At 45.7% G+C, this 23,454-nt stretch overlaps 1 protein-coding gene across 3 annotated transcripts; it reads left to right on the top strand.

Moving 5' to 3' along the window:
- The first annotated feature begins 241 nt into the window (after positions 1-241).
- On the top strand, positions 242-23,454 carry LOC128776401 (peptidoglycan recognition protein 3-like). 3 transcript variants are annotated; one of them, XM_053900646.1, is made up of 10 exons: positions 242-308; positions 10,480-10,718; positions 10,952-11,047; positions 12,196-12,303; positions 13,131-13,332; positions 15,791-15,909; positions 17,075-17,227; positions 18,497-18,695; positions 21,874-21,992; positions 22,659-23,454. In XM_053900646.1, exons 3-10 carry the CDS (start codon positions 10,993-10,995, stop codon positions 22,835-22,837), a joined length of 1,134 nt encoding a protein of 377 aa, XP_053756621.1. In that variant the 5' UTR covers positions 242-308; positions 10,480-10,718; positions 10,952-10,992; the 3' UTR covers positions 22,838-23,454. The 3 variants fall into 3 exon arrangements, with proteins under 3 accessions (XP_053756621.1, XP_053756620.1, XP_053756619.1); XM_053900645.1 differs by having other exon boundaries at positions 258-308; positions 10,477-10,718; XM_053900644.1 differs by lacking the exon at positions 242-308 and adding an exon at positions 9,199-9,528 and having other exon boundaries at positions 10,477-10,718.

A 23,454-nucleotide genomic window follows, 5' to 3' on the forward strand; every position in this document is an offset into this window, starting at 1 on the left:
AGGGGAGAAGACGGAGGAGACCCGCAAGGAGAGGAAGGAGGAGGGCGGGGGGGGGGGGGGCGGGAGGAGGAGGAGAAGCATCAGAGTTGAGATCCCGGTGGAAGGGGAGCTGGCGGCAGGGAGACCGGGTGTGTGGAGCTGGGTGGTGCGGGGAGGGGCGGGGAGTGAGAGGAGGTGGTTGTATTCTGAACGGGGCGTGGCCTTATGTAAATGAGGCCGCGGTGGGCGCCTTTCCGGGAGGTAGAATTCCACAGGCTGTGGAAATGCCCGAGCAGTTGCTCGGCTTGTCCGAGGAAGACGTGTGTGGGGTGAGAATGGCTGAGACGGGAGTGGGTGCAGAGGGTTTGGGGGTGCGGGGAGGCAAGTGACCGTGTGTGTACAGTGTGAGGCCTGTGAGGCTGCATTGGGGCGGGTTGAGAACACAGTACATTTTCTTGGTAAGAGGTAGCGGGATGAAGGACGTGACACTTCCCAGAGTGAGGCTTTTTCACTTTATTTTGGGCTTCGTGATCCCTGCGTAGTTTCCTAAATGTGGAATTGTCCCGACTGCATTCGCGCTTTCTTATGGTAATCGGTGTTTAAGATGTCGGATGCGTTTTGGTGTCTGTTTTGCTGTGTGTTTGTTTGGCTGTGTGTTTGTTTGGCTTGTTCTTTTAATTCAAGTGTTTTACCCTCCATTGTCAGAGATGCTTAGTGAGTAAGCACCAAAATGGTCCTTCTCCTCTACTTCTGTTCACTTGTTCGTTTACTTTTAGTTTGTGATTCATTTTCAATTTCTCATTTGCTTTATGTAGAAGATAATTTAGAGTAACGTCCAGGACGGAGTTTGTATTTAAATGATTCAAGTTCGTTTCAACCTTGTCTTTGGTAAGGAGATTTTACATTTTTGCATATTTATTTTTGGGGGTGGTGGTGCTGGCTGGCCCAATGCGCGGGTGCGGGTCAGTTTTAGGGTTGGAAGTAAGGAGCCAAACGTTTGGCGGCGGGGGGGGGGGGGATGGTCAGGCTGAACCACGTCTCAGGATCCCCTCCTACAGCTCCATCCCGGGGTGGAAATGTCATGGCGAAAATGTGGCTTCCACGGGGAGATCTTTCCCGTTGGTCACTGGCCCCCATCCGATATTTCAGATATCCATGGTGGGCCCCCTTAGGGCCAGAGCCCTGGCCAGAGTTAGGGTTAGGTCCCAGGAGGCTCCAGGCGCCGAACCCCCTCAGTGCAGTGGTCTCCCCGGAGGGCTGAGTGGAGGGCACGTGGGAGGTTGCGGGTCAGGCTTTGTCTCCGCCCTCAAGGGCCCATCTAGAGTGTGGGTCACGCGTAGGTCGGGCCTCATTTTCCTCCTGGCGCAGTCGACGACCCTGCTTTGGAAATGTCATGGAGAGCTTCCCAATTCCACGCTGAATCATCCCGCGCTGGTTTTGGGGGGAAGGGGTAGGGAGAGCGACTGGGGAAGAGGGGAGGGGGAAGAGAGGCCTGTTGCGTCATGAATGGGGCGTGACCTTATGTAAATCAGGCGGTTCCGGGCGGTAGAATTCCTGGGGCTGTGGAAGTCCCAGAGCTGTTGCTTGGGTTGTCTGAGGAAGACTTGTGTGGGGTGAGGATGGTTGAGACGGGAGTGGGTGCAGAGGGTTTTGGGGTGCAGGGAAGCAAGTGACCGTGTGTGTTCAGTGTCAGGCATGTGAGGCTATGGGGGTGGGAGGAAATTGAAGCTATGCTACCCAGTCAGGACAGATACTGCCCCTGGAGGTAGTTTTTACAGGACTGGGCTTATCCATTTGCGTTTTGGTTGTGCCAGTTATTTCCCTAAAGGTGGGCAACTTGGTTGTGTGTCTTGTGACAGAAGTGTGCTGAGTTTATGCTTTTTTTTTTTTTTTGGTAGGGATTTGGAAATCAAACTTGGTTCTGTAAAGTTGTTGAATTTCTTTGTTCTGTTTTATTTTAATAAAAATAAAGTCTTTGGGTATATATAGCTCTTCCCCCCTTTTTTCTTTTTGTAGTTTTCTAGTTACTTTTTGACAGTAAAGAAAACGGGTTCACTTTTAGGAGGAAAGAAAGTGTAACTTTGGTGAGGTTGTTGTGTGTCTCTTCCCGGAGAAGAGAAGTTAGTTGGGGTTGGCTGTTACCTGTACAACAATCCCCAGAAAACTCAAGACAAAACCCAGACTTCCCATCAGGCCACAGCATTTGTGTTGGGCCTTCCTTAAAAGACTTTCAGGAGAATACGATTTAATGAGATTGACACACCTCTAAAGAGGTATGGCAACTCTGGCCACATGGACAAAGGATGGGTTTTCACCATCAGCTCTGGGACAAAAGGTGGTGGGCCCTGTGCTTGCTCTCAGGCTTAAGTAAAAACTGTCCTTACAACCCTGCATTGATTTGTAAATATATGTTTTAAGGGTTTTCTGGCTTTACGTTTTCACTGGGGCTGTGGCTTTTACTCTGTAAAAGTCTCTATTGAGAATTTACATTGATGGTTTCCAACTTTGGTTTTCACTTAGGGGAACCACACCATTATGGACTCACAGAAACTGGATTTACTCTTTTGTCTATAACAACAAAACAAAACCACACAAGATATACAAAATGCAGATTTCCAAGATACTGGGCATCAGGCAAAAGAGGACGGCAATTCCAGACACTTGGAAACACACACAGGTGAGCCAAGCCCTACACAACATATGTGCTGCCTCGAGAGAGTTTCCAAGTAAGGTGCAGGGAGGGAAAACTGAAGAGGAGCCCAGTGTACTATGTGGAGTTGAGGACACTGAGCTGCGAGTCCACAGGACGATGTGGTGGGGAGGGCAGAGCTGTGAAAGTCAATTAGCAAGAGCTGTTGGGGGGCCCTAAGTGTGCAGCACAGTCCTGCTCTGTGCCTCCATGGGCGCCAACTCCAGCAAGTCAGGGAGCAATCTTGTGAAAGGATTAGAGGGAACAGAGCCTGTACCTCAGCACTGGAAATACAGCCTGTTGCCAACAGATAGACTGGAAAAAGTAACCCCCCTCACTCACGAGGCAGGAGGACTCAGGGAGGTCTTGCCACAGTGTTGGGAACTCCTAATTAGCCCTTTGCTGAGCACTGCTCAGGACCACTGAAAAATCATTAAAGTAACACCAGACATGATCAAACTGTTTCCAAGTAACTGAAATGCATCCTTGATCAAAGCTCAGGATTATAGAAAACACAAAAATATCCAGCAACCAAACAAGGTAACATTCCCACCGGCCATTCCATCCAAGATTTTGAGGTGTGCAGAGCAACAGGGGAAATGACCCTTAATGAGGAGACAGTTCAATCATCTGAAAATGACCCAAAGCTGACACAGGTATGAGAATCACCAGAGGAGGACATTAAGGCGTTTCTTATAATTGTATTCCATCAGTTCAGAATGTTCAACAGGTAAATGGAAAATGTGAAAAAGACCCAATCTCACGTTAAGCGATGAAAACCACAATGCCTGAAGAGAAGTGTACTGCAAGGGGTTGACAGCAATAGAAAATGCAGAAGAAAGACATTTCATAGGACTTGTTTTGAATCTGTAGACCCCGTTGGTTAGTATTGCCGCCTTCACTCCATAAAATCTAATCCATGAACACAGGATGTCTTGCTATTTCTTTAGTTTTCTCTAATCTCTTAGAGCAATGTTGTATAGTTTTCACTGTAAAAGTCTTTGCTTCCTTGAATCAGTTCATTTATAGATATTTTATTGTTTGGGGTGCTATTGTAAGTGCAATTGTTTTCTTAATTTCCTTTTCAAATTGGTCTTTGTTGGTGTAGAGAAACACAACTGATTTTTGTCTATCTTGTCCTCTGCAACTTTATAGAATTAGTTTATTGACTCTAGTATTTTTGTTTGTGAAGTACTTGGGATTTTTCTCTAGATAGGAGGATGCCTTCCACAAATAGAAATAATTTTATTTATTCCTTTCCACACTATTTTTGCTCAACTTCAATTCTGAAAGATATTTGGGCTGGGTGTGGAAGCCAACAACCACCACAGGCCACCCCTGGATTTTTGGGACAGAGATGAGCAGTGACAGGAGGTTGCCTATTTTGGGTCACCTCAGCCCAGGGTCTTGGATGAGCACACACAGCCTGGCCAGGGAAATAGAGTCCTTGTTCTTTGCAACCACCTCAAATGAGAAGGACCAAAAGACCCCTTGAGGCTCCTACAGGGAGGGTTTCTGCCCCTCCCCGACCTGGGAATGGCCCAGAAATGAGAAGTCAGAAAAGGGAAGGGGCTGGGGTGGCTGCTGACTCCAGGCCGTGGGAGGCCCCTGAAAGCTATGCCTAATTCCACCTGTAGAGAGCAAAATGGGATCTCTCACTCAAGCAGGGGCCTGGGTCAAGCAATAACACATGCAGTTAAAGATATTGCAGCTAGGAGGTACTGCTAGGACCAGCATCAGCTGACACCCCAGAACTGACAATAATTAGAAACAGAGGAGGGGGCAAGACTGATTAAATCCCTTTAAAAAGGAGAGGATTTTTACAGCAAACTGTCAGACTCTTCAGACATGACCTCTCTATGTCGGACCACTTCAAAAAGGCAGCTACTGCTGAAGGCTCTGCCCAATTGATCCTCAAACAGAACTGAGATCCTTCACTGCTTAAACATAATAAGCAATAAGTGCCATGAACTGTCCTGGACCGGACCAAGGCCAGAGGACTGCATGCCCACAGACTGGCTTCTACACTTTCTGTCATCTTGTTTGTTGTATGGTTTGTCTTATGTTCTGCTCTCTGTGTTGGGTAAGAAGCCAAGTTTAATCACTTGGTGAAATGTCATTGAATTTGGAACCCTGAAATTGCTTTATAATAGTGATTAACTTTGCTTTATGATCGAATAAAGCTGACATTGTGGAAAGACACAATTCTGTGTGTGCACCTTATTAGTGTGCGCATGACACTACCTCACCCTCCTGCTCCTTGAGCAGAAAGGGGAAGCCACCAAGCCCAAAAGGCAGAACCACACACACTTGCATAGGGAGCTCTTTCTCTGTTATAATTTGAATTCAAACCCAAGCTACCAAGGTTCCAAACCCCACACCAGCTATACCATGACCACTACATGCCCCCCATGACCTGCGGTGCTATAGTTGAATCTCAGCATTTGAGGTCAGTAGCATCTAGAATTGAACCAGTCTCCCTCTCTACCTTCCTTCCTCCCTCTTTCTCTCCTCCTTCCCTCCCCCTTCACTCTGTCCTTTCTCTGTCCCTTTCTTTCCCTCCCTTGCTCTCTCCCTCTTCCTCCTACTCATGGTTGCCTACCCTCACCTTCTTTCTCCTCTTCAACTTTCCCTTTTACTCCTCTCCTTGCCACCAACACACTCAGACTGAGGCTGCTGCACTGCCGTGTTCGGAATAGGAAACCCATTGTCTTTCCAGGTGAAGCCCTCTAGACATCTATAGAACTTTTACTTGGTTCTAAACAGCTGCTAGAATAAAGGTTGTTAAGAGCAGCCAATTTGAAAGACTTTTCACCTGACCCCATTCCAGGGTTCTTCTAAGACTGAAGACTTAAGAGTCCGCAGTAGAGCTCTTAATACTCCATCCCAGGCCCCATGGCAGAATGTATCCTTCATGGGTGCCTACCTGGTGACAAGCCCTGCTCTGGCCACATGGTGAGCAAACCCTAGGTCATTGCACCATGAAGCCTCCATTGGAGGCCTGCGGGTGGTGCAGTGGGGGCACAGCTGGTTAGTTCCTTCCCATTATGGGGCCCATGCACCCCATCTTGGGGAGACTTGCTGTGAACAAAAAATGGATGAAAGCCGACCAAGAATGGGAAATGTGTGACTTCAGCCTCAGAGGCTACTGGTCTCACCTGGAGCTCACCTGCTTGCAAGACAGTTCAGAGGGCTTGCAAGGTAGGGAGGGCCTTGGGCCCAGGATTTCAATTCACAGTCCCCAGGTCACTCCCTGAAAATGACCCTGAGGCAGCAGCTGCAAATTGGCGACAGTCAGTCCTATTTGGACTTGTTGCCTGATCAGGTCAAGTACTCTTCTGAATCAGAGAACCCAAGGGTCTCTTACTGGAAGAATCACTGCCTAGCTGACCTGTATTGCCCTGGAAATACAGTCCAGTATCTTCCAGCTTTGCCTTCAGGAAAAATATGCTCGTTTATGCAAATTATGCCTTGAGATTAGGCATATCCCTTATCACCCTAGACGCTGATCCTATGACTCAGCCTACCTCACCAGATTATTAGCTCCTCGAGAGCAGGGGTTCTCATATTTACCCAGTCCTGGATGATAAGCTTTGCATTTGAGACATCTGATAAACATTTGCAGAATTATACGTGCCTGCCTTGGTTTTGACGGAACGCACGCTTAGAAGATTACTTCCTGTAATTGAGAGGTTGTGCCTCCCAGGAGAGTGCAGAAAAGGAAAGAAAAGAAGTGGGAGGTGCAGTGGACAGGGATGTGGGGAGGCCCGTTTGGAATTACTGCACAGCATGCTGCCCCCTTGTGGCCTACCAGCTACAGGTCAGCCCATGACATTCCTTGGATCCCAATTCTTACACTTTTGGCTCTCAAGACCCTTTTACACTAAAAAAATATTGAAGATACCAAAGAGTTTTTGTTTATGTAGGTTATGTGTATTAATACGTATAATATCAGAAATTTTAAAGTCAAAATACTGATTCACTTACACTAGTATAACTAAACCCATATTAACACATTTTTAAATGAAAAATACTATTTTTTAAAGCAAATAGGTGGTATCACTTTTTACATTTTTGTATGCCTCTTTAATGTATGAGTTAAAAGAAGACTCCTGAATTCTCATATCCATTTCTGCATTCAATATGTTTTCTGTGTTGTTTTGGTTGAAGATATGAAGAAAATCCAACCTTACACAGATAAGTAGTTGGAAAGGGGAGGAATATATTAATAGTCTTTAAAAATCACTGTGGATATTCTTCTTTGATAAGACACCAAAACTCAACAAGTAGAGGTTTCTTAAGGTTAGTTGCAATGTGGAATCTGAAACCATATCAATGAGTCCTTTGTATTCTGTTACATTGAAATCCATTGTCTATTGTGAAATTTGAATGGGTCTTTATTCAGGCATCATTTTGTAAGTTCATATATTGGTCATTGGAAAATATTGATTCACTGAGTTATCCACACTTTCCAAATGCTGACACATTTCAATCTTTAATATGTACATATATAAATCAGATAAATTAATATCATCGCTGATCTTATCAGAAAAGTCTTAAATATTGGGAGACTGTCAAACTCATGATAGCCAACACAAATTTTCCAAAACTCTAATTTTTGTTTGAAAGCTCCAATTTCATTATTGCTAACAAATTTCATTCATTGTTTTCCTTGAAGTAAAAGGTACACTCTGTTCATTTTTGAGATGTCTGAGATACACACACACACACATATGAATATCCATGGTTTGGCTGTTAATTGTTCTTTCAATATACTTGAAATGGTGCTACATGAAAAAAAGTGGCTAGTTTAGCTCACCATGCAGTCACACAAGAACTTTTCCCTGAGACAACTATGTTGAGAAAACATTCAGGAAAGGAGCTGCTCTGGCCAAGAGAGGTGAGTGTGGCTGGGGAGGATAACTGGACCTGAGTCATTCAGAACTTAGCATTTTAGTCCTAAATGCACAGAACCAGAGAGGGACAGCCCACATTCTTTCTCCCTCCTGATGCCATCATACAGAATGGGCCCCTTAGCCCTAAGTATTCGCTGCCTGGGTGCTACTTGCTTCCTCTTGGCAGCCACTGCCTAGTATTCCCATCCCTCCCTCACCAGCCAAGATTCCAATCCCATCCCTGACGTTCTCATTTGCAGGCCCACCTGCAGAAGGAGACCAGTCTTCTCAACTGTGGAACTGGATGCCCCAGAGGTGAGCTTCTCATTGCAAGAACTTTATTACTAGTCAAGGTGGGGATATAGCAGAGGTAAGGAGAAACAGCAAGTCAGCAAAGTTTGGGAAACTGATGGGGTCCCTATAGTATTGATCCCAGACTACAGCTAAAGTAGCCCCCTGCTCTCTTTCACACTGCTCCTGGGGCCTTTCTCTCCAGCCTTGGGTCTTGTCGGTTAAATGGGGAGAATGGCATTTGGAAGTGGTTTATTTGTGCGATCCCCCCTTGAGGGGGCTTTTCCAGTTCCCACAGGCCTGAGAGTAAGACTGCAGTCCCACTAAGGGCCACCCGTCTGGATTTGGGGCATTCCCTCAGAAGGGTCCTTTCTGCAGTCTCAGGAGGCTGCCCCCACCCCCTGGGAGGTGAGAGCCGTGCAGGTCCTTGCGGAGATACTCCCCTCATGGGAAGTGAGCTTGGAGTGGGTGAGGGACCAGGTGTTCTTGGTGGGGCTGGTGGATGCATGGGCCAAAATAAGTACTAGTGATGATAGCACATTGTGGATATCCACATTGTGGATAGCACATTGTGCCTTCTGGAATGTACCTTTCTGTTCCTCTGCCTCCATCCTACCTGTGCAGGTGGCCCTGGTGGAAGGAGGGTGGGGCAGTGGCCCCCATCCACAACCTTGACACTCCTGGAGCAGGTCTGTCTTGTTGGGGATGAAAAGTTTTCTTCTGCCTTTCAAAGTTCATTAAATGGACTAAAAATTAAATTGACATGAGACAGATTAATAGAGAATCAAGGAAAGCTTAAGAAATTGTATACTTCCTATATATACATGGCAGAGCCCCAGGAAAACTGAGTAACTCCCCGAAATGGCCAAAGCCATCACCTTAAATACCATCATTAACTAAAGACAAAAGATGTTGGGGGCAGGAATTCAGTTGTGGGAGGTTCCCAGGAAAAGTACAGCAAACAAGGGCAAAGTTAAACAGATATAAGTTATTGCTTTCTCCAGTGATAGCAGCTTCTGGACAGTCACACCTGCATCCTAGTGCTGAAGGAGACACCCTTACAAGTGGAGATTTCCCTATTCATGTGTCTCTTACAAAAGCGTAACTTCTTGGTTTTCAGAACTTCTCATGGCTCTTGTGTATTTCCTTATAAAATAACCAGCCTGGAATAACCAATATGCCAAAAAGGCATATCTTGGGGTAGCAAAGTTTGACCCACTCAAGGCCAAGAAGTTCCCAGATGTTGGGTTGGCTGGGCTTCCCAAAGGCTGGGGATGAGGAAGCAGCTCAGGGAGCCTTGGGCAATTATGCTCTTTCCCAGGGAGGCGGAACCTGGGCTTATTCACAGGGTGAGGCCTTGCTCCCAGTTTGAGTCTGGTCTCTCCCAGTTACTCTGGGTGCCCTGCACGGAGCCTCCTGGAAGCCTGAGAACTCTGTCCCCTCTTCACCTTCTATTAGGAACCCAGGTGTTCTTCTATCCAGAAAGCCAGAACCCAGGTGCTCCCTTACCAGGGAGGGAGTGCCCTCTGGTGAGAGGCGTCCTGAAGGCCTGGGAGGTGGCAGCTGGAGGAGAGCAGGGCCAGAAGCCAAGTCTGAAGGAAGGAACTGCCAGCCAATGAAGGGCGGGCTGCCTGTACCCTGACCTGTGGGGCTGGGACAGCACGGGACCCATAGGTATTTCTGAGTGTGAGTGTGAGTGTGTTCCTTGTTGAGAAGCCCTCTCCCTTGGAAGGGACTGGACTCTTCTATCTGGCTAAAATATTAATATGGTGGAGAAAGTTCCGTGATCTTCCCTTTTGAACTCTTCCTCCAAATAAAAAAATTCTATTTTAAATTATACTAAATGAGTTTAGTTCTACCATGCCGGATCTTTCCTGCCAAGGTTGTGGGTCCTGGAGTTAACTCTACTCAATTTCTTTCCTTTCTGTCTAGCTCTGAATCCCTATTGATTATGTTTCACTTGGTCCCTATTCTGCTATTGCATCTTTATTTTAAGGATACAGAATGCATAGCAGTGTGAACCAAGGCAGATGAACTCTGGCACCAGGCAGGGTTGTGATTGGAGGTGGGGGTGGGAGGTGCCACTAGTCTCTGCCCTGGGTGTGATGAGGGGCTGGGCTCAAGCCTTGTAATTTCAGCTGTGTGATGTGACAAGCTCGGGACAGCATTTGCCACTTAAACACTCATGGTTGGGAAAGTACCATGAGCAAGTGACCAGGATCCAAACCTTCTGTTGACCAGAATTGATTGCTGGTTTCTAAGTAGCTTTGCAAAAGGCCAACCTGTTTTCTGGGAGGCCAGCCACAGGGCTCCATATTGGACAAGCTAATCCTTACCTCTCATTTGGCCAAAGAGGAAGGCTGACACTTTCCCACATGTTTCCTACTCTCATCTGCAATTGGCTCATTTCCTCTTAAGTGACAGTTTTTCCCAAATGAATGGAATACTGGGTATTATTAACCAAGAGATTGCTGGTCCTGATCCAGGAAGTTCCTATATGCTCAGGTCTTAAAACATGGTTCTAAACATTTTCCATCTGGGGACTACTGATTATAATATAAAAACTCTGGAGGACAATGATATACCTCATTTTATCTGAAACTTCCCTCTCTCATTTCTCAGTAGGATAACCAGGAGAAAAGTTGATGTTTTGTTGTCATCTTGGGGAACTGGTATTTCATTTTGATTGAGCATAAACAAGCAATTCATTTCTGCCCAAGAGAGCCAAAAAGATTCCTGCAGCCAGAAGAGACCACAGAGATCCTGGGGTTTAACCTCTTGGGCCCACGTTGAGAATCTCCAGCATCAAAAACTTGGACAGACTGTGGCGAAGTTCCAGGCAGAGGCTGTGGAGACATACCTGGGTATGAATCCTGATCTGCCACTACTGGTTGGGTAACTTTGGGCAAGGCTGCTAGCACCCTCAACTTTAATGAGCACCTGCTGAGGGTTAGGCTCTGTGCTGAGGACCCTGAGACCTCTAGGCAGGTGCTGGCTCTCAGTTTGGTTGTGAGGCAGGCAGGGGTGCCATGCAGTGGGGTGGGTATCCTGTTTGAGGAGTGAGCACAGCTGGGTTAACTGTTGACATCTCTTCCAGGGCCAAGGTCCACACTAACCCTGTTGGCACCCTGGGACCACATGAGGATGCTGCTGTGGCTTCTTATTTTCCCTGCTTGGGATTTTGGGACTTGGGGTGAGTTTTCTTTCATTGGGTCAGAAGTGCTTTTCATACTAATTGTTAGTCATCCTCCTTATCGCTCATTGATTGTTCCTTCTGGCCAGTCCTTGGCTCCCCATTAGAGCCTAGCTCAGGTGTCCCCTGCCCTACTGAGAGTGGTGCCAGTCCTCAGTAGTCTCCCCAGTCTGCCCAGCACACCTTGGCTTTAGTTTCATGGTCATGAATTTGCTCCTGATGATTTCACAGAAGGACAGAATGGAGGCCCTTAGTGACCTTGACTTACAGACAAGGATACGAGCTGGGCTCCATTGCAGCAGTGACTTATCCAAGGTCATCTGACAGCTTTGGAGAGGTCACCAAGTATAGTGGCAGTGAACGCAGCTTGGGTCAGACAGCCTAGGTTGGAACCAAGCCCATGGCTTAAACCCATATCATCTTAGACAAGTAACTTAACTTCTTTGAGCCTTAGTTTCTCCTCTGTGTTGAGGGAGTGGTTAATTTTCTTTGCTTATCACATATACGTGTTTTAAGCCACAAATCTAGTAAGGCTCTTGAAAGTGCTTGGTAAACTATAGAGCTGCCCTGTGGGAGGTGATGTTGGTGACACTGCTGGTTCTAGTAGGTTTTGCTCCTATGATCTCTGGTACTAAACAGGCAGAGGAGAATGAGGCATGTTGATGATGACTAATCCTCAGTTAATCCCATCTCAAAAATCTAGTTTGTGAGGACAGTCACAACAATCTGCAAATTTCTGTATTTCAAGAACCTTGTCTGGATCAATACATACTTGATACATGTGTACATGTTACCACCAAATAATGATGACCACCTTGGTATGTGACCCTCTGATCTGAACAAAGGTATGTAGGTGAGCCAGGAGAGCTAGAGCTGCTCAGACGAGGGGGCAGGAGAGATGGCAATTCCCCTGGAATGGAGGGGATTTGGGAGGGCATGAAGGTCTCACTGGGGCAGATGTGGGAGGCAGAGGTGGGGTGAAGCCAGAAACATCTGTAGTTCTCTTTTGTGTTGTTTCCTAGAAGATGTCAGGGGACTTGGGGGAGTGGAGAGGCTGTGGACTTTGGGGTGGGGATGTCGAGTCTATTCCTCTTCACTGGTCCAGGTATTCTCCAAGGACCAGCACTAAGTGCAATGTTCCTTTGCAGGGGATTCCCCACTGTTCTCCTGGAATGAAACCCGAGCCAGAGGATTATCAGAGGGGCTTCTAGACTTGTTTGTTGGCATCTCTCAGCTCATTCACAAGGGTCAAAATGGTGAGGTGGTTTGGGGTTAGCTAGGGATCCTCAGGTAGCCAGAAGTGTTTCTCGGGACTTAATTATACTTGGGCTGGGTTGGTAGGTGGGGTTGAATCCCACAAAGCTCCCATGGATTGCCATGAATCCTCAGGCAAAGGTGGGTTCCAGGAAGGAGGGAAAACCCAGGGACTAAGAACAAGGCCCCCAGTCTCCAGCTGTCAGTAGAAGGGTAGAGACACCCTATCCCTCAGAAAGCTCCCAGATGCTTCCAACATAAAGATAGTAAGTGAGCCCTCAGGGGTCCTGGGGTCCTGTGCAGGGCTCTCAGCCCTGTCTGCAGTGCATTTTCACATGGGAGAAAGACATGTACCTGATGCTCAGGGAACTTCCTAAGGGCTCAAATCTGAGGAGAGAAACAGAGCTTTCCTCAGAGAGTCACCGTTCTGAGGGGAGGCCCAGACAATAGATAGGTCAGAGACCCAGGGCAAATGCCAGTGAGGACAATGCATTCATACTGGGGTGCTTTAAGAGATGGCAGCTCAGAGCCCCATGGTTAGCACAGAGTGTCACAGGGGCTACTTTCTGGAGGTGGGAAGTGCAAAGCAGGCCAGGGTAGGGCTGAGGGGGGTTTGTCCTTTAGGATATACAATGAGGGAGTGTATGAAAACCAAGACAGCTTTACTTCTGATGCTGATGTAGAGTCTGCATGGGGACTGCTTTTAGCCAGAATAGGCTATGGAGATGAGAAGGGGGGCTGTGGGTGGTGGAGGCATCCAGGGGACTCTCCCAGGCCTGCAGAAGAAATAGTAGTGCTTGCTGTATGCCATCCTGTGGTCCCCTTGCAGAAGCTCCCACCATTGTCTCCCGCAAGGAGTGGGGAGCGAGATCACAGACCTGCAGGGCCCAGCTGACACAACCTGTGGCCTATGTCATCATGAACCAGCTCACAGGGATGGAGTGCCAGGAGCAGGATGTTTGCAGCCAGAGGCTTCGGGGCTTTCAGTCCCATTCTGTCTATACCAAAGGCTGGTGCGACGTGGTCTACAAGTAAGCAAATGGGTGGGTCCTGGGGCCACATTCAAATCTGCCTCTGAGGGGGCCACCCAATTTCCCTCATCTAGTTTCCCATCTTCCCATTCATGTTGCTTGTATAATGAATAAAAAATGTTAAAACAAATGAACAAAATCCAGAATCCTCAGAGGTGTTTAGGAAGGATGGCTCAGAGCCATTTATTCAAAGATGGTCTCAGACACTGGAGGGTTCTGGAACAAGTAAGGGAGGTTGTGTAATAACTACAGTTGTCCATGGAGCATGTAGAATATTACAGTTTACAAAGGTCTTCACAAGCATTACCTTGGCCCTCCCATCCACTCTGAGGAATGGGTGAGAGAATGGGAGAACTTTACCACCCCCTGTGTCAAAGGTACGGATGCCATGGTCTAGAGAAGACAGAAAATTTGTTAAGTTAGGGAGTGGGACCTAGAGCTGTTCCCAGACTGCCTACTGATCCAGCAGTCTACACAAAGACAGTGAGGAGCATTCTCCCACTGGGTTCCTTGGAGGACCACGTCACACTGAGGTCTGATCTCACAGGGAATGGTGGTGGGGATCGAGAGGGGAGAGCCCCATGTTAAAACAAATGTGATGCATGGAGAGATCCTGAGGTTGTGTATCAAGTGTCCACTCAGGATTACCAGTGGAGGCCCAGAAACTCTTCCTTTCCCCTTAATAATGAGAATAAAAGCACATGGGTGGCTCATTTGGTTCAGCATCTGACTTGTTTTCAGCTCAGGTCATGATCTCATGGTTTGTGAGATGGAGCGAGCTTCAGTCATAGGGCTCTGCACTGACAGTGGTGATCCTGCTTGGGACTCTCTCTCTTCCTCTCTCTCTGCCCCTCCCCACATGCACACCCACTATCTTTCTCTCAAAATAAATAAATATAAACAAAAAATTTTTTTATGAGGATGTGTATATAGACACACATAATCTCCAGTTTGTATGGTACAGCTGACTGTTGCCATAAGGGACAGTTCACATTGGACTAACCAAAGGCTGCTGAAGAGTGACAGAGATACTTACTGAAAGTCTGGGCAGCAAAGTCTTCCCAGATCAGTGGGCATACTGAGGCCCCACCCAATCCCCAGGCCATGTCAGTGCAGGGTGGGAGGTGGGCTCACCTCCATTCAGGGTCTTTAGGCATCCTTGAGAAAGTGTTCTTTCTGTGCTCCATTTGCTATGGAAACTCACAGTCTATTAAGAGTGGAATATGGCAAGAGCTGTGAAAACATAATTTCTGAAGAGTGTAGTTGGGAAGTGGAGAGTAAGAAAGTTAGACAGAAAGGAGGCAGGAGGTAGAGCAAAAGAATAGATATATTGTTTTTAAAAGAAACTGAAAAAAAGGAATATTCTAAACAAATTTCTGTGATACAGAAGAGCTTACAGGTATTCCTAAGGAGAAACTGAAGATAAAGCCAATATTAAGGGATTCCTGAACTCCAACTGTTTATTTTATTTATTTATTATTATTTTTTTTAATGTTTATTTTTGACAGAGAGAGAGAATTACAGAACATGAGAGGGGGAGGGGCAGAGGGAGAGGAAGACACAGAATCTGAAGCAGGCTCCAAGCTCTGAGCTGTCAGCACAGAGCCCGATGCAGGGCTCAAACTCACAAACCGTGAGATCATGACCTGAGCTGAAGTCAGACGCTCAACCGACTGAGCCACCCAGGCACCCCTCCAGTTGTTTATTTTAAATGTTCATGTGCTTTCTCCTATAATTAAAAAATAGGATGGATGAGTTTTCATTGCCCTGGAAAAGTGTTGAAATAATGTTCTCAGGTGTTTAAGAGTCACACATTTGAATTCCACTTTGAACCAACCGAATATATTTTTTAAATTTTTTAAAAATGTTTATTTATTTTTGAGAAAGAGTGAGATAGAGCATGAACAGGGGAGGGGCAGAGAAAGAGAGAGAGGGAAACACAGAATCTGAAGCAGACTCCAGGCTCCGAGCTGTCAGCACAGAGCCGGATGAAGGCTCGAACCCATGAACTGGGGGATCACGACCTGAGCCGAAGCCGGATGCCTAACTGACTGAGCCACCCAGGCACCCTAGAACCAACTGAGTATTTTTTTAATTAAAAATTTTTAACCTTTATTTATTTTTGAGAGACAGATAGAGCACAAGTGGGGAGGGGCAGAGAGAGGACACAGAATCCAAAGCAGGCTCCAGGCTCTGAGCTGTCAGCACAGAGCTCAATGCAGGGCTCGAACTCACAAACCATGAGATCATGACCTAAGCTGAAGTTGGACGTTCAACCAACTGAGCCACCCAGGCGCCCCACCAACTGAGTATTTTTAAAGTGAGGTTCTGGGACACACAACTAAGCTAAATCACAAAATAATTTAAAGTATATTCCCACATCTCTTGGAAATTTAAATGGGTTGGGTGAGAGGTCTTCTTTAATTTGCCTTCAAATCCATGTTTCCTTGCCCTGCAGCTTCCTGATTGGGGACGATGGCAGGGTGTATGAAGGTGTCGGCTGGGATGTCCAAGGCATGCATACCCAGGGCTACAACAACATCTCCCTGGGAATTGCCTTCTTTGGCAATAAGATAGGTAACGGTTGTCCCCTTGGACCTTCTGCCAGAGAGTTTTCCACGCTCTCTTCCTCCACTCCCTTGTCTTAACACTCTTGTCTCTCCAGTCTACAACATACTGGTCCTCTCTGACCATCACCCTTCTCTCTCTCTCTGTCTCTCTTTTAATGTTTATTTTTGAGAGAGAAATAGAGCATGACTGGGGGAGGGGCGGGGTGGGGGGGAGACACAGAATCTGAAACAGGCTCTAGCCTCTGAGCTGCCAGCACAGACCCTGATGCAAGGCTCAAACCCACGAACTGTGAGATCATGACCTCAGCTGAAGTCAGACACTTAACCAACTGAGCCACCCAGGTGACCCATCCTTTCTTTTGAGTTCCTTTCTCCCTTGGATTCTATGATATAGCTTTTTTGTTGTTGTTGTTTCTCTTCTTCCTCTCTGGTCTGCACTCCTGTTTGGTAGCTGAAGCCACCACTGACACCGCTTAAGCTCTCAGTTCTTACCATCACTTCTGGAGTCTGATGTTGTATGGCACTGAGTCTATACTTATGGATGGCAGAGGAAGAAAAACATGGCTTCTCTCTTGCTGGAGCAGCAGAACCCAGCCAGAGCTGGCACCAATGAGGTCTGGGAAATGTAGTTTGAGGTTTCTAGCCCCTGCGAAACAGGAGAGCTCAAGAAAAAAATGGAGTTAAGAGCTAGTAAGTGAATAACTGGAACCTGCCAGGATCCTCATTTGCCAACTGGGGCTAGGAATAGCATTTATCTTGGAGGTTTTCAGTGAGAATTATATGAGTTAATGGATATAAAGTGCACTTGCCACATGCCTGATTGTGGGAGTTCCTAAATTCTGTTCCCTTTTCCTGCATGCTAAGGCATACCTGATTTAGTCAAGTTGGCCTTCCTTTGCATGTAGCTTTAATTGCCGCCCAGCTCTTTCACCTAGAGATGGAGTATAAATAAGGTCCTAGTTTGGCAATTGGAATAGGTCACCAATTTGGCTTCTAAGAGCTCTGTCCAAGTAGCTCCTTGTCTCTTAGGCCCTATTTTGGCTACTGGATTTGTTTCCTCTCTTCCAATCTATCAGTTATTCAGACCTAGGTGACATCTTATCCTCTCCCAGGTCTAGATCAGGATGGAATGTCTTGCTGACAGTTCTTGGTCCCACGTTATCCTCTTTTAGGAAGTAGTCTAAGCCCTGCCGCCCTATCAGCTGCAGAGGACCTGATATCCTATGCCATCCAGAAGGGTCATCTGTCACCCAGGTATATTCAGCTACTCATCTTGAATGAAGAGGTCTGTCTGGTCCCTCAAAAGCCAGTGATGCCTAGGAAAGGTAAGACCCTCAATCTTGCCTCACCTTCCTCCCAGTTATCACTCAACCACATTAGGGAATGCTGTGTCCTATTGGTGTTCACTGGCTTCTTGGATCAAGAACACCTCATGCTGAGATCCAAAAAATTCTGACAGGCTAGCTTCCTGGCCTCATCTCCTTCCCACTAGTAGTGTGATATAGCCGTGAGACCATCCTTGTTAGCAATATATATGTGCACACACTTTCATTCAAGCAACAAATATTAACTGAATACGAGGCACTATTCTAGGAACTGAGAACACAGCTGTGAACAAATATACAAATCTGCACATTTCAGTGAAGAAAGACAGGAAATGAAGAACTCAACAAGTAAAATACATATGATGTCAGATTGCATCAAAGCTATGGAGAAAAAGGAAACATGATAATGGGATGGGGTAAACATTTATACAGTTTTGTGTATAGCAGGTGAGTACATACACACACACACACACACACACACACACACACACACACACACACAGCATTCTAAGAGCAAAATGCAGCCATCCTGCAGCATGACCACACACTGAGAAAAACGAGTCAGCAGGTAACACTGACATCAGAGTGAATATTCCAAGAAGTAGGGTAATAAAAATCATATGCTATTTTGGAGTGAGCAAGCAGTGACCTAAAAACAGTACAATATATCTAGCTTTCTGCTAGAGTGGACCTTTTCTTGGACTCAAGGATATTTTTATTAAGCTTTTTTTTTTAAACTAAGTTTTTAATAAAATGCTTCTGGCTTTCAGATGGATGCTGTCTTCAATAATGATATTTTTAGCATTTGTAGAGTTTTTTATATATTTTGAATTATTTCCATATACACATGATCAGTTCAGAGACACAGCTGATTTCTTCACATTGTCCTGTTTCGTAGGTCCACACACCTGCATAAATGTGCAATATAGCAAGTAGGTAGGCAATACATCAAGCAGGTAGGCATACTTTGTCTTTTGAATAAAATGGCCATGCCTCTGTACAATCAACAGTCCTTCCCCTTATGTTCATATAATGATTTCCACAGTTGTTATCAGAACTTATAAATTTTTACCTCTGTCCCTTAGCTCCAGGCACATGACCCAGAAAGTTCCTGTCTGGACTTTCCTAAATTCCAAAGCTTGAGCTTACATCAGGAAGTGGCAATGGGTGCCAGAGGTTGGGGAGACCGAGAAGGAATCCAGCCTGCAGTTATGAGTTTGTCCATAAGTAGGTGTGTTCCCATGCTCTTGGTTTTTTACCTTACCACAGCTTGCCCCAACATCATTTCACGGTCAGTATGGGAAGCCAGAGAGACACACTGCCCTAAAATGAGCCTCCCAGCAAGATATGTCATCATCATCCACACCGCTGGTACAACCTGCAATGTATCCATGGATTGCCATATTCGTGTCCAAGATATACAATCCTTCCACATGGACACACAGCACTTCTGTGACATTGGATATCAGTAAGTGGGATTGAAAACATGCCCTCCTCTTGTTGGGATGAGCACTGGGTGTTGTATGGAAACCAATTTGACAATAAATTAATGTTAAAAAAGAAAAGAAAACATGCCCTTTTATTCTGTAGGACTGTAGGAGGAAGGCTGGGGAAGGAACTGATGTTTATTGAACCCTTCTTTGGTAGTGGGTGCTTCACATAAAACCTCACATTTTATTCAAGCAAGTCTCTGGACTGAGTATCAGTTAGATCATAGCTAAGGGTTAGTTATCTCTCCTGGGCATATTCTCTATGAGTGGTTGGGAAGACTCTGAAAAGACATTAACAACAATAATGATAAAGCAAGACCATGAGACCCTTACAGAAGGCCATTGGAGGATTGTGCCTTTTTATGCAATCCCTTCCAACCACTCAGGGTCACAGGCCCTACTCACCTCCTACCTTACTCTGGCCCAACCTCAAACTTGCTCCCTCTGATGTTAGAATCCTATAATAACTCTGGTATAGTTTACTCCATTTTATAGATACACAAACTTTTCACCTTCCTGGGCCTCTTTTGCCTCATCTCTGCAACAGGAACAATAATACCTTATCTATTTGAAGATACAGAGTGAAGTAAAAATGTTCTTTTTTGGTTCCTTTAATGCCAGGTCTATAATAAAGAAACACATTAAGTTAGTGGAATGGCAGAAGCCACTTGGAAGATGACTTGGAATTTTCATGGAAAGAATTTAGGTTTAGCATATGATAAATTTCAATTACTCATCCATGACTTAGTTACAATAAAACCATAGTCTCAGATAGATATGTGTCTTTTGCATATGTGTCATTCTGGGCTGGTTGCTGTTCTCCTTTTAACTCCCATTTTAAAAGTAGCCTTTGCCATCTAGATGTCTTCTTTAAAGAAATGTCTGTTCATATCTCCTGCCTATTTCAAATTGGATTATTTATTTTTTTGGTGTTGAGTTGTATAAGTTCTTTATATACTTTGGATACTAACCCTTTATTGTATATGTCATTTGCAAATATCTTCTCCCATTCCATATGTTGTCTTTTAGTTTTGTTGATTGTTTCCTTCTCTATGCAGCTTTTGATTTTGATGTAGTCCCAATAGTTTATTTTTGCCTTTGTTTTCCTTGCCTCAGGAGACATATCTAGAGAGATGTTGCTATGGCCGATATCAGAGAAATTACTGCCTATGCTCTCTTATAGTATTTTTATGGTTTCAGGTCTCACATTTAGGTATTTAATCAATTTTAAGTGGAATTTAAGAAACAAAAAAATAAAAGAAAAAGAAGATAGAGAGATAAACCAAGAAACAGACTCTCAATTATTGAGAACAAACTGATGGTTTGTTACCAGAGAGGAGGTGGATGGGGGATGGGTAAAACAGGTGATGGGGATTAAGAGTACACTTATGATGGGCACTGAGTAATGTATAGAATTGTTGAATCACTATTTTGTACAACTGAAACTAACATAACACTATATGTTAAATGTACCAAAATTAAAATTAAAAACTTAATTAAAAAATTAAAAGCAGCCTTTGCAAACAGGAGGAAACAGTTGCTGCATTTTGCAGGATTTCCCACAGCCTTGCTATGATTAATTAGCACAGACGAGAGAGTTGTTCATAAATTTGGAAATTCCAAATGGCAAATGCTCAGGGAATGTTAGTTTTCCTTTTTCATTCAGTCTTCAAGGACTTCATCTTCATTCCTTGATTTTATGGTATCTCCCTTTCACTCCAGCCTCATGGTGTGTTATCTCTAACATTGAATGGGGGCTCCTTCTTGATCACCATTTTCTAACATTTTAACCAATATTTATTGAGTGTCTGCTATGTGCCTGGTGCTTGGCAAGATAGATATGGCTCCTTCCCTCATGGAGTACTACAGAGAAGACAGTGAATAGTAATGACAATCCTTCATGTTAGACACTGTGACAGATAAGGAACAGGATATGCAGAGGATGATCTTCTAACAAGACTTTGGTGGAGTTGGCAGTAATAGCAAAGGGCTTCCAGAGGGAGGGGCATTAAGGCTCTGATGTGGGTAAGGAATGGGGATTAGTGGGGCAAATAAGGGTGAGGAGTGCTCTAGGTAAGGGGAGCAGTATGCTCTCTGGGGTCCAGAGAGGGCATATCCTTGAGGAACTAAAGGAGCTTAATTCATATCTAGAAATACATTTCAGCAAGAAGACTGGTGAGAGGTAAGGCTGGAGAAGCCAACAGGGACCATATCAGAAGAACTCAGACAGACTGACTCTATTTGAAAGGCAACTGGAAGTCATGCCTAATGATTGGATTTGTATGTTAGCAAAAGCACTTGAGGTGCTGTTTCAGGAATGGATTAGAAGGAGGTAAACCTCTGGGCAGGGAGCTATTGAAGTAATCCAGACAACAGGTTATGGTGACTTGGAGCAGTATGATAGCAGTTGGCATAGAGAAATGGAGGAATCAAGGTCAGAGATATAGCCATGTATCATGATAAACCATGACCAATGATTGGATGGGACTGGAGAGGGAGAGAGAGGGGGAGGCAGTAAGATGATGTCCACTTTTTTGGCTGAGAAAATTGCAGAAGATGGGTTCATTTGGACATGTTGATTTTTATAGATAGTAATTAAAGCCATGGGACTGGGCAACTGTCCCAGGAGAATATGCTGAGTGACAAGAGAGAAGGGGAAGGCCAGAATCCTGAGGAGCACCATATTTGAGGAAAAGGAGGTGGATGGAAGAGAGCCCTAGGTGGGGGGAGCAGCAGAGTAGAGGAAAATAGGAGGGTGTGGGCTCCTGGAAGCCCTGGGGTGAGAACATTTAAAGAAGAGCATGGCTAACAGGGTCAATGTAACCAGAACAAAAACAAGTTTCCATTGTACTAGTATCAAGACAGTCACTGGTCACCTTGGTGGTGTCAGACTCAGTGGAGTTGTGGGGACAAAACCATGTTGGAATGGGCGGAAGTTGCTGTTATTGCTTGTGATTATCTTCACTTCTTGGGTTCAGCGATTATGGAGTTTTTGTTGTTGCTGTTGTTGTTTGGTCTCATACACATTGGCACATAAGAGACGTTCACTCTATACCTGATAAATGGAAGAAAGACTGAATTAATGATTTAAGGGGTGAATGAAGCTAATTCTCCTTCTAGGAGTGACTTTCTCTATTTTCCTTTGTCCAACCCCAGCTTCCTGGTGGGACAGGATGGTGGTGTGTATGAAGGAGTTGGCTGGCATATCCAAGGCTCTCACACCTATGGATACAATGATATTGCCTTAGGAATTGCCTTCATAGGCAACTTTGTAGGTAAGGGGTGAGCATGAAGCAGAGAACATTCTAGGGGGATGAAGTTTAATATACAATGTCTGGGAAGCATGGGGGAAAAGGCAACATTGAGATACCTGGCAGTGTGTTTAGAACATTTCAGCTTTAAAGTGGACTCTCAATATAGGACACAGGTCCCCCAGAGTCCCTGCCAGGCAGAACTTTTCCCCAAATCCACCTGTCCCCATACTCAGCCCTGTCTTTATAGCCATACGCAAGGCAAGCATGGATCAAGAGAGAACACCATCCTTTGCAAATATGGTGTCTTTTTGGCTCATTTGGCAAATGTATTCTCCTCCCTGGTGAATGTTGGGGAGCCCCACTGCCTGCTATGGCAAAGCAGTGGATGGTCCAGTGGTGCCATGTCTGCCTCATGGTGCTTGCTGAGGAGTGTTGTGTTGTACTGCAGCTCTCTTCTAGAGTAGTTTTGAACTTTCTGGAAGGAGCTTTGCAAGGAGGAATCAGAGAACAAAATGACTTTGTTTTCTCTTTGTGCTTGGCTGCCACAAATAATGTGAATTTGTTGGTTATGGTAGTGGTAGGTATGGTAGGGGTGGGGACAGCGGGAGACTGGAATCTAGGAGCTTGTCCCTTCCCTAAGCATGTAACCTTAAGACCCTAAAACTGATGGGAAAATGTGTTTTGCAGAAAAGCCGCCCAATGCTGCAGCCCTGGAGGCAGCCCAGAACCTGATCCAGTATGCAGTGGACAAGGGGTATTTAACTCCCAACTACCTGTTGGTGGGGCACAGTGATATTGTCAATACACTGTCTCCTGGGAAAGCTTTGTACAACATCATTAAGACTTGGCCTCATTTCAAACACTGAAGGAGCCCCTGCTCCTTCTGAGATTGCTTCTCCCACCGGGCTACTAGGTCTCCCCTGTCCTCACCCTCTATCCTGACTCAACACCTGGTGTTGTCCCCTCCATGTCAGCCCCATCCTGCCCCTCCTTTCTCAGGTTAGGATGATCCTCTCCTGCTAGCACCACCTGCCAGCAGCCCCAAACCCTAGAGCTGGGCATACCCAGCCTTTGAGTGAGCCCCACCTTCCTCACTCCTCATTTTCTCCTCCCCTGGGCGCCCAGCTCCTAAGCCAGGTGGGAAGATGGGCTGATCCTTGTTTGACTTCTCGTTCCCTCTCTGGCTGCCCCTCTGCCCCATGTACCTTCCCCTGCCATCTACCCAGCAGCCCCCAAGCTTCACACAGGACCCAGGTCAAGGCCCAAAGCTCCTCTCTGCTCACACACCCACTTGTCCCCATGTGGATGCAGCCCTTATTTTAGGGCTCATTGCTTACAGGTGTGGTTGTTCTCTCCACTGGATTGTGAGGCTTTCCAGGTTTCTTTGCCCCCATGTCCTTGATTCCTCAGCAGTGTCTGGAGTCTTGTGTATGCTATAGATGTTTGTTGGAGAGGTGGATGAATAAACAAATGTGTGTGTCAA

The sequence above is a fragment of the Panthera pardus genome, unplaced genomic scaffold, assembly GCF_024362965.1.
Source record: "Panthera pardus isolate Hobbes unplaced genomic scaffold, ASM2436296v1 HiC_scaffold_120, whole genome shotgun sequence".
NCBI lineage: Eukaryota > Metazoa > Chordata > Mammalia > Carnivora > Felidae > Panthera > Panthera pardus.

Excerpts from the sequence above, each read along its gene's own strand:
- LOC128776401 (XM_053900646.1), top strand. The coding sequence starts at position 10,993 with ATGAGGATGCTGCTGTGGCTTCTTATTTTCCCTGCTTGGGATTTTGGG. Across the intron at positions 15,910-17,074 it reads CTTCTTTGGCAATAAGATAG|GAAGTAGTCTAAGCCCTGCC; the intron begins GTAACGGTTGTC and ends ATCCTCTTTTAG. Across the intron at positions 17,228-18,496 it reads GCCAGTGATGCCTAGGAAAG|CTTGCCCCAACATCATTTCA; the intron begins GTAAGACCCTCA and ends ACCTTACCACAG.